The sequence below is a fragment of the Halichoerus grypus genome, chromosome 12 (genome assembly GCF_964656455.1).
Source record: "Halichoerus grypus chromosome 12, mHalGry1.hap1.1, whole genome shotgun sequence".
Taxonomy (NCBI): domain Eukaryota; kingdom Metazoa; phylum Chordata; class Mammalia; order Carnivora; family Phocidae; genus Halichoerus; species Halichoerus grypus.
Genome location: NC_135723.1, coordinates 100,800,747 through 100,814,885, shown reverse-complemented (window position 1 = coordinate 100,814,885; position 14,139 = coordinate 100,800,747). Strand labels below are relative to the sequence as shown.

Below are 14,139 nucleotides of genomic sequence, written 5' to 3'. Positions count from 1 at the left end.
TGACCTAATAGGTCTTTCTTTTTTTCTCTAAATTTCTAGGATTCTCATGATTTGAATATTGATGAACTCTTTGACTTGAACATTTTGTTTCTTCTAATTGTTCATCTTTTCCTGATAATTATAAGGTACACCAGGAGGACGGAATCAACTATACCCTTTATACAAGGTGGATTTTTGAAACCATAGACCTTATTTTGTTTTAGTCAAACGTGACCCTAGACTTCTCTCTTCTGACTTCTCCCTCCTCCTCTAAAACAGCCCATGAAAAGAAAAGTGAACTTTTAAAGGTTCTTTTAATTCTGTTCAGTTGGCTTGTTCTTTGCTCCTAGTAATCACAAGTTAGAGTCCTCCAGAGGAGAGTTCAGGATGTAGGGTGGGATGGGGTGAGGACTAGCTTAGCCGCAACTCAGACCATTACCATCAAACGCTCTGGGTTTGGAAATGTGTGGGTTCTTCGTAAATAATGCTGACGGCAGGACCAGGAATTTAACATAAATAACTAAGAATAAAGGATTCTTGGGTGGCTATGGGTCTTAATTTCCAAAGAGACCTCTTGTTTCCTCTTCCATCCACGTTTTCAGTGAGTGAAGGGAAAGGGAACCTTACAATCTGTGTGTTGTGCGGTATTTTACTGAGTAGTTAAATATAAGCTTAGAATAGAAACCAGTTTGAACAAAAACTACAATTCTTATACGTAACATTTCCATGTTAATTCAGACAGCCAGGTAGATTGGTAGAGAACACGAACTTTAATTTGTTATACGTAAGTTTTTCGTCCAAGTGTGGACATGTGAACATTAAAAAGGTCTGTTTGGGCTCTAGAGCATTTGTGTTTATCTTCCTGTTTAGATGTCTGATATGCCAAAGCCTGCCTTCATGAAGCAGAACCTGGATGCCCTTGGAATTGGGACCTACCACAACATCGCCTTCATCCACCCGGACACTCCCATCATCAAAGCCTTGAACGTCTTTGTAGAGAGACGAGTGTCGGCCTTGCCTGTGGTGGATGAGTCAGGTCTGTGGGTTTGATCACACCAGGGCCTCGGAGACCACACTTTGTCCCCTGGGGGCAAATTTACTGTTAAATAGTCAATGGATCAGATCCGGTGGGTGGCGGGCAGGAGTTGGGGATGAAAATTTAGATAAGGCAGATCAAGTCAGCACAAAGGAGCCCTCGGGTTAATGAGAATTCTAACTGGCTTATTTTCACATCTTCCATTAACATGTGATTTCATGTTCATTTAAAGTTAGACAAGTTTGTTACTTAGCAATACTTAATTGCTAGTATGTATCTGGTTAAGATAGATTTTAAATGTTATTTTTTGTTCCTAGGACATTTTTCTAACCTCTGTTTTCATTTTTAGGAAAAGTTGTAGATATTTATTCCAAATTTGATGTAATTGTAAGTATTTTTAATTTTGTCACACCTGTCATCTAGAATGCATTTAAAACATACTTATCTGTTTGCGGTTTTCCCTAATTTAATAGCTTTTGTGGATGTGTGGATCAGAGGATTCCGTAGACTGCCCATAGTCATTGTACTTAATGTTCACTGGCTTAGCAGTAAAAAAATATGTTAGTATTTTATAGTTGTCTTTTCAGTATATGGATAGTTTATCCAGCACTATAGCATGTGTAAATACTTTAAATGGTCCTGTTGCCATGCACAAGACATTATTCATTCTGCCAGCAGGCAAGTGCTGTGCGCACATGAATTTGTGGATCCCTTGCTAAGGATCCCATTGTTTGCTGATGGGAACAACCGTTCTAAAGAAGACAGCAAAAAGCATTCAGGAGAATGATTGAAGGTCCTATTTTTTAATCCCCAGTATAAATCTATTAGCGGTAGTGCTACATCTTTCCTCTGGCTGCTTTCTTTTCCCCATTTTAAATGTGCTTCCTTAGGGTTTTATGGTATTTCTAAGGAAGTGAACTGAAACTCTAGTAGCCCCAAATGTGCTCATCATTTTTGGCCCTAATGTTGATCGCAGTGTTAAATACTTCTTTGCAACCAGCTGTCTCAAACCCTTTTGTTTCATTTATTCTGCTTAACGATAACAGACATCCAAAAACAGGTTGATTGGAATTTGGTTGAGTAGGACCGTCTAAGGCTAAAGCCCCGTGGGTCTGTGGGCCCTGTCTGGCCTGCTCTTCCTCCACAGCTGCTCGATCCCGGGGCTCCCTCAGCGCCTTCCCAGCGGAAACCTGGCTCCCCAGGCCAGGGCACCCTGGGGTGCTTCTCACCCCTTACAAATGTTAGTCCATCTCTCCAAAGACTTTATTCACGCGGGCTCTAGAGCCTCACAGGGTAAGAATGGGGGGATTCTTCTGTAGGACATGCCGACGCTATGTCACAAGGGTGCTCCACGACGAAGGTATACCTCGTAAGCTTTAGTTATTATTGATGATGAAATACTGCTAACGGCATGTGATAACCTGGCACGGTGATGAACATGAATGTTTTTAAAAATCAGGTCACTTGAAACTTACTAATTTTGGTTATGAATGTGAATTGAAATGAAAGGATATAATTCATTGTTACTTTATTACAGAACCTTGCTGCTGAAAAAACCTACAATAACCTAGATATCACAGTGACCCAGGCCCTTCAGCACCGCTCTCAGTATTTCGAGGGTGTCGTGAAATGCAGTAAGCTGGAAATCCTGGAGACCATCGTGGACAGAATAGTGCGGGCTGAGGTGAGGCAGCGGGGCCACTCCTCCCTCCCCACCCCTGCCCCAGCCGCGCTGCCCCAAGTACGCAGTGGCCGGGGTGCCACGGGGGGGGGGGGGGGGGATCGTGAATCGCAGGAACGGCCAGGGAAGCAGAGGCAGGTTCCGTCGGATATCGCGCTTTCCCTCTCCAGAACCTCGCGTGTTGCCTGATGCGTAGGTGATCTGGAAATGTTTATTGAATTGAATTGATAAGTCCTGATAATCATAGTTGAATCAAACTGGTAAGAGACTTCCATGGTTTAAAAAATACATAATTAAGAAAACAAATATCCCAAGAGCTTTGAGTTCCATTAGGGCATTTATGAATTTGAAGTTAAAAATGTGTGATTGTATAGTTTTAACAAAGTGAAGGATAAATCAAAATTATCTTTTGATCTTTTTAAGTTAATTTTCTCTCTTGCCTGATTTGGATAATAGTAGACAGTCTAATAATGTCAATTCCTGACCCTCAGCACTCATGTGCCCTCATACTTCACTGCGTGTAGGATTTTTGGGTGTACTAAAATAAAAGATGAGCGAGATCACTGGATAACGCATCTAATTCAGTATACCCACTCCCCAAATCATTTCTTTCCTTTCTTATTCGCCAGGGATAGGAATGTTCTCCCATTTATCCCTCTCTAGGACTGAAGGATGCAGCAGTGTTCTTTCTGGAACAATCCCTGAGTAGGCAGAATCCATTCATAATGCTATGTCTGCTCTGGTACTTTTTACTGTAAATATGAGAATGCAGTCCAAGAAGAAAAGTCCCTGATAATTTTTTAGGCTAACAGGTGTTCTTAACCTTACATATGAAGTAGGGGTCACATCAGAAGACGGCCTCCCTTGCTGGAGCCGTCAGATAGAAACACAGCTCTGTTTTCATCATTGGGTACTGAAGACTTCCACTTTGCCCTGTGCTCACCTGAGGGGAGTCCCCAGCTCCCATTACCACTACTGTGGCTTTTGAAACCTATTTCACTAGCATCTCAGTGTGAACTCTTAACTTTTTCAACTTGAATTTAATATCCATCAGTCTTGTTTTCCAAAGAGTTTTCATTGACTTAGGAATACATCTTAACTTTTAATAAGGTCCTTAGAATTACGTGCCTTTTGAAGATCATAGGTAATGATCCTATTTATAAGGACAATGGACGTCCATATGATAGAGTCCCTCATAACAGTGAAAAATGTTCTAGAAGAGTATTTGGTTGATATGAAAAAAAAAAGCATTAGCAATGTATTGCTAAGAGAAAAAGCCAATTACTGTATATAGTATGATTTTATTCATTTATATGCATATATGTGCAGAAGAGAGGCTAGAAGGACCCACAGCACAGTACTAACTGGCTGTTCCCGGGTGGCGGGGTTCTGGCTAATGCAGAGAACACGGGGAGTGCAGGGCTCCTCCATTCTGAGCTCTCTTTTTGGAGCATATATCCCTCAGGTAAAAGAAAAAAGGTAATTGGCTTGTCCTTTCAGTTCATCTGGCAAGCAAGCAGGTATTTCTTTGTAATAGGAAATGGGTCATTGAGGAAAATAAAGATGTAATTCAATACTTTTCTCATTATGCATCTTGACTTTTTCCCCCATTAAATTAATTTCTTGGGGCGCCTGCGTGGCTCAGTTGGTTAAGCGTCTGCCTTCGACTCAGGACATGATCTCAGGGTCCTGGGATCGAGCCCCACATTGGGCTCCCTGCTCAGCGGGAAGCCTGCTTCTCCCTCTCCTCCCCACTCAGTGTTCTCACTCGCTATCTCTGTCTCTCACTCTCAAATAAATAAAATCTTTAAAAAAAAAATTAAAAAAAAAAATTTCTTTCACCCAATGACTCCTTACTGGGGGACCAAGGCCAATTTTACCTTAAATACAGTTGTTGGAGAAAGGGCATACAGTATCAGCAATGATTTATTTATATGACATAAATACCACACCAGCTTTTTGATACCCAGGAATATTCACTAGTTTAGACTCAGCAGCAAATGACAAGAAAATGTTTTTGGTGGTCATTTCTGCCTGGTAGAATTAATTCTCTGGGTGAGATGGCCACCCCTTGACCTTCAGTAGTTCAAAAGAGAGTTATTTAATTAGCATTATTGATCGTTAACAAAATGTGTCTCATAGACTATAAAGCATTCTCTGATCCTAGATATAAGCTGTTATTTTAATTTATAAATAATTGTATTGCAGAATTATTGAAGACCCTACAGTTTTTTTAGAGAAATTTTTCAAGTTTAAGTAATCTCTACACCCAATGTGGGGCTCAAACTCAGGACCCGGAGATCAAGGGTTGCATGCTTTTCTGACTGAGCCAGCCAGACTCCCCTAGAAAAACTTTCAAAAGTCATGTCATGAGAAAGAACAAAGTCATTTTTTTTTAAACCCAAAGCAAGCTAAGATGTGAAAAGCATCCCCAACACAGTATCAGAGACAAATCTAAAAACAGAATTTCCTTCCCTTTCCATCTCCTTCCTGTGCCCCCCACAGTGTGTGTGTGTGGGGGGGTAACTGTTGCATAGGGAGAAGAGGATCATCTCCAGGGTAACCAGCAGGTGTGTGGCTGCCTCAGGCCTAAGTGCTAAAGCTTGGAAGTCAGAGATGCTCAGAGAAGCTTGATGCCTGCTCACTCCTTTCCTGTGTTAAGGATGCTTTGTTAGAGTAATACCTCTGGCCATTCGCTTATAAAAGACCTGAGTAGAACATGAGATGTGAATATACTCTATTTCACTTTATTATAGCTCATTTATCCTCTGAACCATATGAACATATTAATGTATGAACTTCGTGGAGAAAAGACTATAAAACAATGAACTGTGTGACCTGTTCTGTTCCAGCGCTCACTTGGATGTCTTTCCGTGTAAATCAGTAGTGGATAGTTACTAGAAACCGAAATACTACTTTAAAAATGTAAAAACTTATGCTTAAGAGAGTATTATGACTACATCGTAGTTCATGTTTTGGGTTGTATCATTCATATGTCAATATTCTAAAATCTGAGAATAGCGGGACATAGCTGGGAAATTTTTCCTACAAGTAGTTAAAGTCAGCATTGCATTTTAACTTTAGAGCCTAAGACTTTCATGGTTCTGGACACGGTTTCTGTCTCTTACATGTGGGATGTATTCCTTGTATAGTATATGAAAGACGTATTTGCTAATACCCATTGTAGGTAGAACCCTCTGTAAACTGACAGGGGAGCTTCTTGTCTCGTTTGCAGGTGCATCGGCTGGTGGTCGTGAACGAAGCAGATAGCATCGTGGGTATTATCTCCCTGTCGGACATCCTGCAAGCACTGATACTCACGCCCGCAGGTATGCGTGCCGCCTGCCGGCCCTTCCCTTACACACAGGCCGAGCGGGGAGCGGGGCAGGTGCCTCCAGCAGCTGCTGCTCCAGCACCCACGCCTCTGGAAACCACGTGCACGTTCTGTGTGGTTTTTCTTTGTAGTTTTACTGTTCTAGTTGGGTGAGAGAGAAAAGTTTATAGAAAGTATTCTTAGCATCCTATCCACGACCACAGTGCCTGAATAATTGAGGATTCATTGCCAAATTCATAACCTTTTCCATTAAAAAGCTAAGATCTCTTCAGTTTTGCTTTATTTTTAGGACTATTTCCTGGAAAACATAGGTGGGAAATGCATTGGGTTCTAACTATTTATTTTTAGGACTATTTCCTGGAAAACATAGGTGGGAAATGCATTGGGTTCTAACTATTGAAACCATTATCTACCCTTAAAAAAAAAAAAAAAAAACTTGTGTTTTGAGTCTATGAAACAGAAGACCTAAACACAAACTTTTTTCCATTAATAGCGTTTTAGAAATTACATCAACTAGCAAACAGCACTGGTGGCTAATCTCGTTTTCTGCCAGATCAACTCTGAGCAAGCGTTCACGCCGCAGTCAGGGAGCATGCAGGGAGATGGGGGAGGGGGCTCCAAAAAAAGAGGGGTTGGTGTGTCCTGTGTGCCATGTTTAACAGTGAGGGGTGGGCTGAAGGGTCTGATAACCACCAGCCCTCTTTCTCCTCCCTGCTTCTCCCCTTCCCACCCCCATTAAGTACAAACAGTCCAGCCTGGGGCCGGACTAAGCTGTGCCAAGACAGGCCAAGACCGCAGACTAAGTCACTTCTGAGAGTTTGAAGTATGCATATACTAGAGTATTGATTTTTCTTAAGTTCAGAAACCAAACTAGCCAAGACTAGGTTTCAGTTGGTTTATAACCTAAAGATGCTCATCTGAAAGGAATCCGTGGCACCAGTGAGAAACAGCCCTTCCACGATGTGAGAGCAGCAACACCTGGGGGCCGTCCACAGAATCAGAAACTCTAGAGCTGGGGCCTCGGACAGTCATTTTCAATTTCAGCTCTTAGGGAACCTGAAACTCACGATAATCTTCATAATCATGAAATAGTGATAAAATGACTAAATGAATATGAGACTGTTGACAGCATTATTTGTAATAACCCAAAACTGGAAATAACCCAGACACCTAGCAAAAGCAGCAGATTGCGTGACGTTCGTTCTGTGGAATGCCGCACACAGAACTGACCATGAACACACATTGCTGTATTCAACCTCACACACGTGACATTGAGCAGAGGAGCAAGACCAGTCCAGGGAGTGCGATGACGCTAACCTACAACTTCCACAGCTCCCTCACGCGCAGTGGGAAAAGGCCTCCTCAAGAGCAGACCCCTCCTTGCAGGCACGTAGCTTCGCACCTTCAGAAAAAGGCACCCCTTTCCCCGGGCAGCAGGCCTGGGCCAACACACACATGTGCCCAACAGCGTCAGCGTGAATTTCAGCCCTCCTCTGTCCTGTGGCCAAGATTCTTCGTGCATTACAAACTCAAGAGCAAACAAGTCAAGTTCTTTATCGTCTTTATGCCTAGTGTCACAGGCCATAAGAATGAGAATGCTGCCTGGGGCTCCTGGCTGGCTCAGTCACTAGAGCATCAGACTCCTGACGTGGAGGTTGTGAGTTCAAGCCCCACATTGGTATAGAGATTACTTTAAAATAACTTTTTGAAAAGTTTAAAATGGGAATATTGGGCTGCATGAGTTTACATTTCCCTCCACATTTGAGATTTTAAAAATTCTAAGTCCCTAATACTGCTCTGTGGGGAGGAACCCTGTTTCACAGCCAGAATTTGAAATGTGTGTTACCACAGAAATAACGTTCTAAAGATAGTAGTTGAATTAGAATTCTCTACAGTGTAATGTGCAGAACACTATTTAGGAAGACGCTCCGTGTTCCTAATGACTGGATGACAAGTGAACACTGGGAGCAGAACTCTCCGGGAACACAGGGCCCGCCTCGGCTCCGCAGCCCTTGAGACGCTCGCACCGTGAGGGACGGCGCCGTGTGGGCGTCAGACGAGTGCAGCCCGATGTGCCTGACCCCCCGCCTGCCCTCCGAGCTGCCCGAGTGTGGGCAAGCTGCTCAGCTCGTGTAGCCTCTGCCATGCAGCTGTAGAGCGAGCGGCCCGCCACAGATACTCGGATTTGAAACCAGAACCACGCACGAAGCGGCTTGTGCGCGACGAAGCACCGCCCGTACCCAGGCCCGCGCCGCCGGTGGGTGTTCACGGACTGGGCAGGAAGAGGCACTTTGAGAAAGCGGCCACTGTTACACGAATAAAAGGTACCAGAGGTCATCTTCTTTTCAACAGCTGACAGACGCAGTCCTCCGCGGAGGACACCGACTCGCCGTCATAACAGTTTAGCAGCAGCTAAAGTAAAACTTAGACGGTCCAAAGGAACCACATCTATGCGCACACACCACCAGTGAGTACCTGCTCTGGAAGCGGGAGCTACAGCGTGCTAGCCCCTCGTTTTTATAGGTTGTTAATCTCTTTCCAAAGTCGTTTTGTGCCTGAAGCTAAAACAGGAGAAGCTGCTGTGATGAGAAAAATGGTAGCGCTCCCACTGGCTTGGAAACGTGCCAGCCAGATAGGTGTTCTGTGCAAATATCCATAAATGTTACACTTTTTTAAAACATTTTCAGGAGTGTGTACAGGTGCACTTCAGAGATATTGTGGGTTCGGTTCCAGACCAATGCCGTAAAGCGAATATCGCAATAAAGCAGATCCAAGGAATTTTAAAACGACCACGAGCAGGCCCGCACTGGAAGAGCCCTCCCTGCGGACGGGCCCCCCGCCCCCGGAGCTCTCAGCGGGGCCGTCTTCCTGCCGCTGGAGGGTGGGGGCGGCGCTGGCGGCCGCTGAGCCCCCCGGGTGCCGGGCGCGGGGTCCCCGGACAACCGTGCAGGTCCCCGCACCGACGGCTCGCCCGGCAGCGCGCTTTCTCGGCGGCGGGCGCGTCTCCCCCCCAGGACCGCTGCCTTCGGAATGGGAGTCGGGCCTCTCGGGCCCCGCCGCCGCCGCCGCATCAGCTGAGCTTCTGTCACGCGCCGGATCCTCTGTCCCCCCGGCAGGGGACTCGGGAACCCCCATGCTTGGCTCGTCCCGGAGCAGCACCTGCTCGGCCGGTCCCGTGTGCTCCCGAGCTTGCGGCACGTCGGTCCCCGCTTCAGGCCGCGCTCCTGGTTCTGTTCTGCTGCTGCCGCTTTGTCGTCCCGGTTCGAGAGCGCGGGCGGAGCGGACTGAGCCTCGTTCTTCAGCCCCCGAGGGTTTGCAGACCGGCCCTGAGCGCCGGCTTCAGCTGCGGGCCACCGGCCGCGTGAGCCCCTCGCGACAGGGCGGCCTGGCCCGCGGAGCTCGGCAGCCGGGCGCTGCCTTCTTCTCTCCTACTTTAGCTGCTGAACTGTGTCAGGGACTGGGAGGCTCGAGGAGAGGGATCGGGATCGGGGAAAGGCTGGTGGGTGGAGCAGTGAGCACACACACATTTATTAAGCTGCCGTCTTATATGTGTGGTTCGTGGTGCCAACAATTACAACAGTAACCTCAGACGTCACTGAGGGGCGCCTGGGTGGCTCAGTTGGTTAAGCTCAGGTCATGATCTCCTGGGTCGTGGGATCAAGTCCCACATTGGGCTCAACGCTCAGCAGGGAGTTTGCTTGAAAGATTCTCTCCCTCTGCCCCTCCCCCGCGTCTCTCTCTCTCTCAAAATAAATCTTTTAGAAAAAGATCACTGATCGCAGGTCACCATAACAGGTAAAATAATAAAAAACTTTGAAATACAGAATTCCCAGAATGTGACAGAGACACGAACAAATGCTGTTTGGCAGACGGCACCAGTACACGATGGCTCGATGCAGGGCTGCTGCAGACCTTCAGGCTGTAAGAACAGACTGCTCTGCAACGTGCAGTAAAGCGAAGCACAAGGAAGGAGGTTCTGTGGGACAGCAGCGCCGTGCACCTGCACTAAAACACATGCGTCCCTTCTTTTAAAAATGCTAGCAGTTCTGCTGCTAGAACCCTTTTTTCTTTTTTTCAAACTAAATCTTGCATATTTCGACTTCTGACGTAACACAGATTCGAAGTGGGCTGCTGTGACTGCAGGTGGGGGTGGGGCGCTTGGAGCCACCTGCTTGTCTCCTGTCCCCGCCTCCCGACACCTAGAACATTCTCCTAAGTCACTGCGGAATACGGGTGAAGACCACCAAGCCGGGGGGCGGGGTGGGGGGCGACCACTGCTCCTGTGTGTAGGACAGGCCCAGCTGCGACATATTTTTCTGTTGCTTTGAGACTTTCATTTCTCCATCTACCAACAGGTGCCAAACAGAAGGAGGCGGAAGCAGAATGACCACTGTGAGCGGAGAAGCCCTTGGAGGAGAACCTGAACAGAGATTCTGGGTCACGCTTTGCCTCATGAACACTGACCGTGACAGAAGACAGTCAAATGGCTAAGAATGTATATCAGGGTTTAGTGATGGGTATTTTTTCCAGTGATATTGAAACTGAGCATAAGAAACAGAGTTTATGTGTTTGAAGATTCAGGCTTGCATTAAAAGACTGTTTTCAGACCTTTGTCTGAACGATTTCAAATGCTGTATGTTATTAAAGTGCACTGTGTCTTGAAATTTTTATTACTTTTCATTTCAAAGAATTCACTGGTCTGTAACAGGTAATATGACATAAGGCGAGTGCATGGCCTCTTCAGACCTAGTGCCTTATGTCAGAACACGCGATACGTCATCACCGCGGCCCATGGCAGCTGGAGCCACACGGTGCTGGGGCGTGAAAGTCTATGGACCTTTACCAAATCAGTCTGTTTTCATTAGATTTGTTGAACAGTTGTAATTTGGATATAAATAATTACTTTATAAAACTTTAATGACAGTTTTATGTTTTAAGTGTCTGTTCTGAACTATGATGTAAACAAAACTGCTCTACAACAGCTTTATTTATTTTTACTTTCATGCAATTTTTTACACATCGTGGTGGGGAAGCTTCACCGTACCCATTAATAAACCATTGGTTGTTATTTTTAAATGGCAAATTTCTCATTTAAGTTTGCATCTGGAGAGGATAGGACTTCTAAAATAGCCACTGTTAGGTTTTAAAAGCTGAAGTGTCTGAAAGCACGTGTGGAGACTGGAAACAGGCAGCGATTATGAGGAAACAAAAGTGCCGGGAAGATGTCTATTTTTTTCTTGTGTATTGAAATGTAAAATCATGATGTTTGTATGACTGCTGATGCGACTGTTTTTGTAAATTTTATTGTGGCATATACAGTATTGTCATATGGTTGAAAAGAAACACAATGTTTCCTAATGTAAGTGCTCTGAAAATGTCGACACTGTATATATATATATATATATATATATATACATATATATATATACACACACATACACACATATATATATATATGAGTATAGTTTGATTTTTTTTGTTTTGGGGTTTTTTTTTGGCAGATTGAAAAATTAAAATAAATCTTATTATCGACCATTTTGTTAAAGAAGTTCTTTAAAATACCATGTCTTTCAGCACATATTAAAAATCCACATGCAGTTTCCCATTCAGGTATTTCTCCCCAAATGAAGAACATGAATTCTCGTATCCCTTTTTCCATCATCAGAAAAAAAAAAAACCCTTAACGACTTGATCCATAAACTTTACCTCTCTCCATTATTAAGTAGAATATAGTTAATGAAAAGAATTTCATTAGTTATTAAGTAGAATATAGTTAATGGTGTGCAGGTTGTCGTGTACCGAGCCGGGACTTTTTTCATCTCCTGAGAGGCCGAGTATGAGAGCGTATGGTCCGTTTCCCCATAGAAACTGTGGTCGTGACTCAGGTTCATGGTAATGTTTGGGGAGAGGAAGAAAGGCACAGAGCCCCCAAGGCACAGTTTTGAAACTCAAAACCGCTGTTTTCAGTCCACCGCGGTCTGTGCGGCGCACACGAGTGTGCACGAGTGCCCCGCGCGCGGGTGTGTGCTGTGTAGGCTCCGCTTCAGAAAACCGTCTGGGGCCACTTACGGAGATGTGGTCACGGTTTCCGCTCCCACGAGGCGCCCTCCCGCCCGGCGGCCTCCGACCCAGGGGAGGTGTGGCTGTGCAAGCGTGCCCTGCACCAGAGTCTGGGACACACCTGCAGGTGTGAGCCTGCGCAGCAGCCTGAGTGGACCAGCCACTTACCAGGCGGAGGGCTGTTACCCAGGAGCTGTTTCCAGCAAGTGAAAAAAGACGGTTCCGGTAAGTGCCCTCTCGGTGCCCTTCTAGAAGGAAGGAAAAGTGCCACTTCAGCGAGATGCAGGAAGGATTCTAAGGGAAAGGCCTAACTGACCTGAGAGAATCCACCTTGGCACCATTGCTGGATGACCCTCAGGTGTTTACACCTGCTCCCCGGGGGGCTCGAGGGGACCCCCTGCGCAGCGCGCTCACTGCCACCGGCTGGGCCTGCCCCCTGCCCCGACCCCCGCCCCGCCGTGGCCCTCACACCAAGGAGGAGCTCACGGCACCCAAAGGCTTTGAGCAAATGAGTGATGAATATGAAAGAGCGTATCAACACTAACCACATCTGTTCCAGAAAGGAAGGGCATCCACACCGTTTTATATTCTAATCTCTAAGAAAAACTAAACAGATTTACTGAACCAATGACATTTCCTAGATTCTCCTACAGAAATGCATGAGCAGACAATCCTCTTAAACCACTGGTTCTCAACCAGGGGAGATGTTGGAGCCTAGGGGACATGTGGCCAAGTGGAGACATTTTTGGTTGTCACCACTAGACTAGGTGGGGGGTGGGGCGTGTCCTCCTGGCATCTGGTGGGTAGAGGCCCCAGAGGCTACAGAGGACGGTCCCCACGACACAGTATCCAGCCCAAGATGTCAGTAAGGAATGAGCTTAGACACTCTGCCCTAAACAAGTATAATCTTCTGGGTATTTTGGTTACATTTGTTACTTCCTTACTGAATCCATCTGTCTTTGGGGAAGAAAAACTCAGCAGGCAGCCTTTCTGGGAAGGGAGACAGTCAAAATAATCCACAGGTGGATTCCAAAGAATTTACTTCCAAAGCTCTTTCACCAAAAAGAAAATATTGCTTTGCATAATAGCGCTCTCAGGAGAAAATTCCAACCCGGAGGGAAATACTTGGAAAATAAGTTTCACTTACATACACATAGCCTGATTTTATTTCTTGGACTTAACACACTGCACGGAATTTACCTTAGACATCGACCGAAGCAAGGGCATGGTACAATGATCACCTGGTTCTCAAAGGTACCTAGTTCCTTCTAGAACCTTCCGTGCTTGAAATACTGCTGACCTCCACCTCCAAGAACTCACAGATGGGAATCTGAAGACTCGCTGAAACGCTGCTCTGATTTCAAGTATGGGCTTCCCTCTCTGCAAAGCCCGCATCACCATCACCTACTCTCCTCTGACACCAGAGCCTAAGGGGCACCTCCGTCGGCCTGGTAGGTTGGAGATGCAGGACTGGTCTCTCAGCCGCCCCCACTCGCCAGCGTCGGGAGCTTCTGGCCGTCTGCCACCCCCTGCTCCGGCAACCAGGAGGCTGGTCACCACAACGGTCCCAGAAGGCAGGGCAACACCCCTCCTCCCAGCCCCAGGGAGAAAGGCTTCGGACCCTCCTGCAGGGCAGAGCCTCTCCCCGCCAGCCGAGCGCCCGTGCCTGGGAACAGGTCCCCTCCCTTCCTTCATGCCTCTCCCAGCTGTGCCGCGGAGGCCTGGGAGAAACAAGAAGTGGCCCGAAGCCTCGCCCTGGGCGCTTAGGGCCGCGGCCTCAGCTGTGAAGACCAAGGGAACCGCAAGCTGCTGCCCACGAGCCTTGGCGACCTCCCGGCCAGCAGACCCGAGAGAGAGCAGGCCCCTGCCTGTGGCCCACGCACAGCCGGCGCCCTCCTTGCTTTGGCTTCCTGGCCAACAAGGCTCCCCGAGCCGTGGGGTCGGCTCCCTTCGGGCCGCGAGGCCTCCCCACGGGCTGGCCAGGGGGACGGGGAGAGGGTCCCGCTCAGGAGACCTTAACCTCTATCTGCGGCCCCAGCCCCCGAACTC

The 14,139-nt window shown here is 46.7% G+C and overlaps 1 protein-coding gene and 1 long non-coding RNA gene across 8 annotated transcripts in view; one reads left to right on the top strand and one right to left on the bottom strand.

The window, feature by feature from the left end:
* PRKAG2 (protein kinase AMP-activated non-catalytic subunit gamma 2) overlaps positions 1-11,563 on the top strand; it is a 256,267-nt gene extending 244,704 nt beyond the window's left edge. For all 7 annotated transcript variants that reach the window (XM_078059764.1, XM_078059765.1, XM_078059763.1 and 4 more), the window contains 5 exons: positions 850-1,015; positions 1,365-1,402; positions 2,553-2,699; positions 5,932-6,025; positions 10,386-11,563. In XM_078059764.1, the coding sequence (XP_077915890.1) occupies positions 850-1,015; positions 1,365-1,402; positions 2,553-2,699; positions 5,932-6,025; positions 10,386-10,417 (477 nt within the window). In that variant the 3' untranslated portion in view covers positions 10,418-11,563. The remainder of the gene's footprint in view (positions 1-849; positions 1,016-1,364; positions 1,403-2,552; positions 2,700-5,931; positions 6,026-10,385) is intronic.
* Positions 1-14,139, bottom strand: part of LOC118542169 (uncharacterized) — a 46,446-nt gene that overhangs the window by 2,649 nt on the left and 29,658 nt on the right. Inside the window, exon 2 of the long non-coding RNA XR_004920453.2 lies at positions 2,761-2,897. This is a non-coding gene — a long non-coding RNA (uncharacterized LOC118542169). The remainder of the gene's footprint in view (positions 1-2,760; positions 2,898-14,139) is intronic.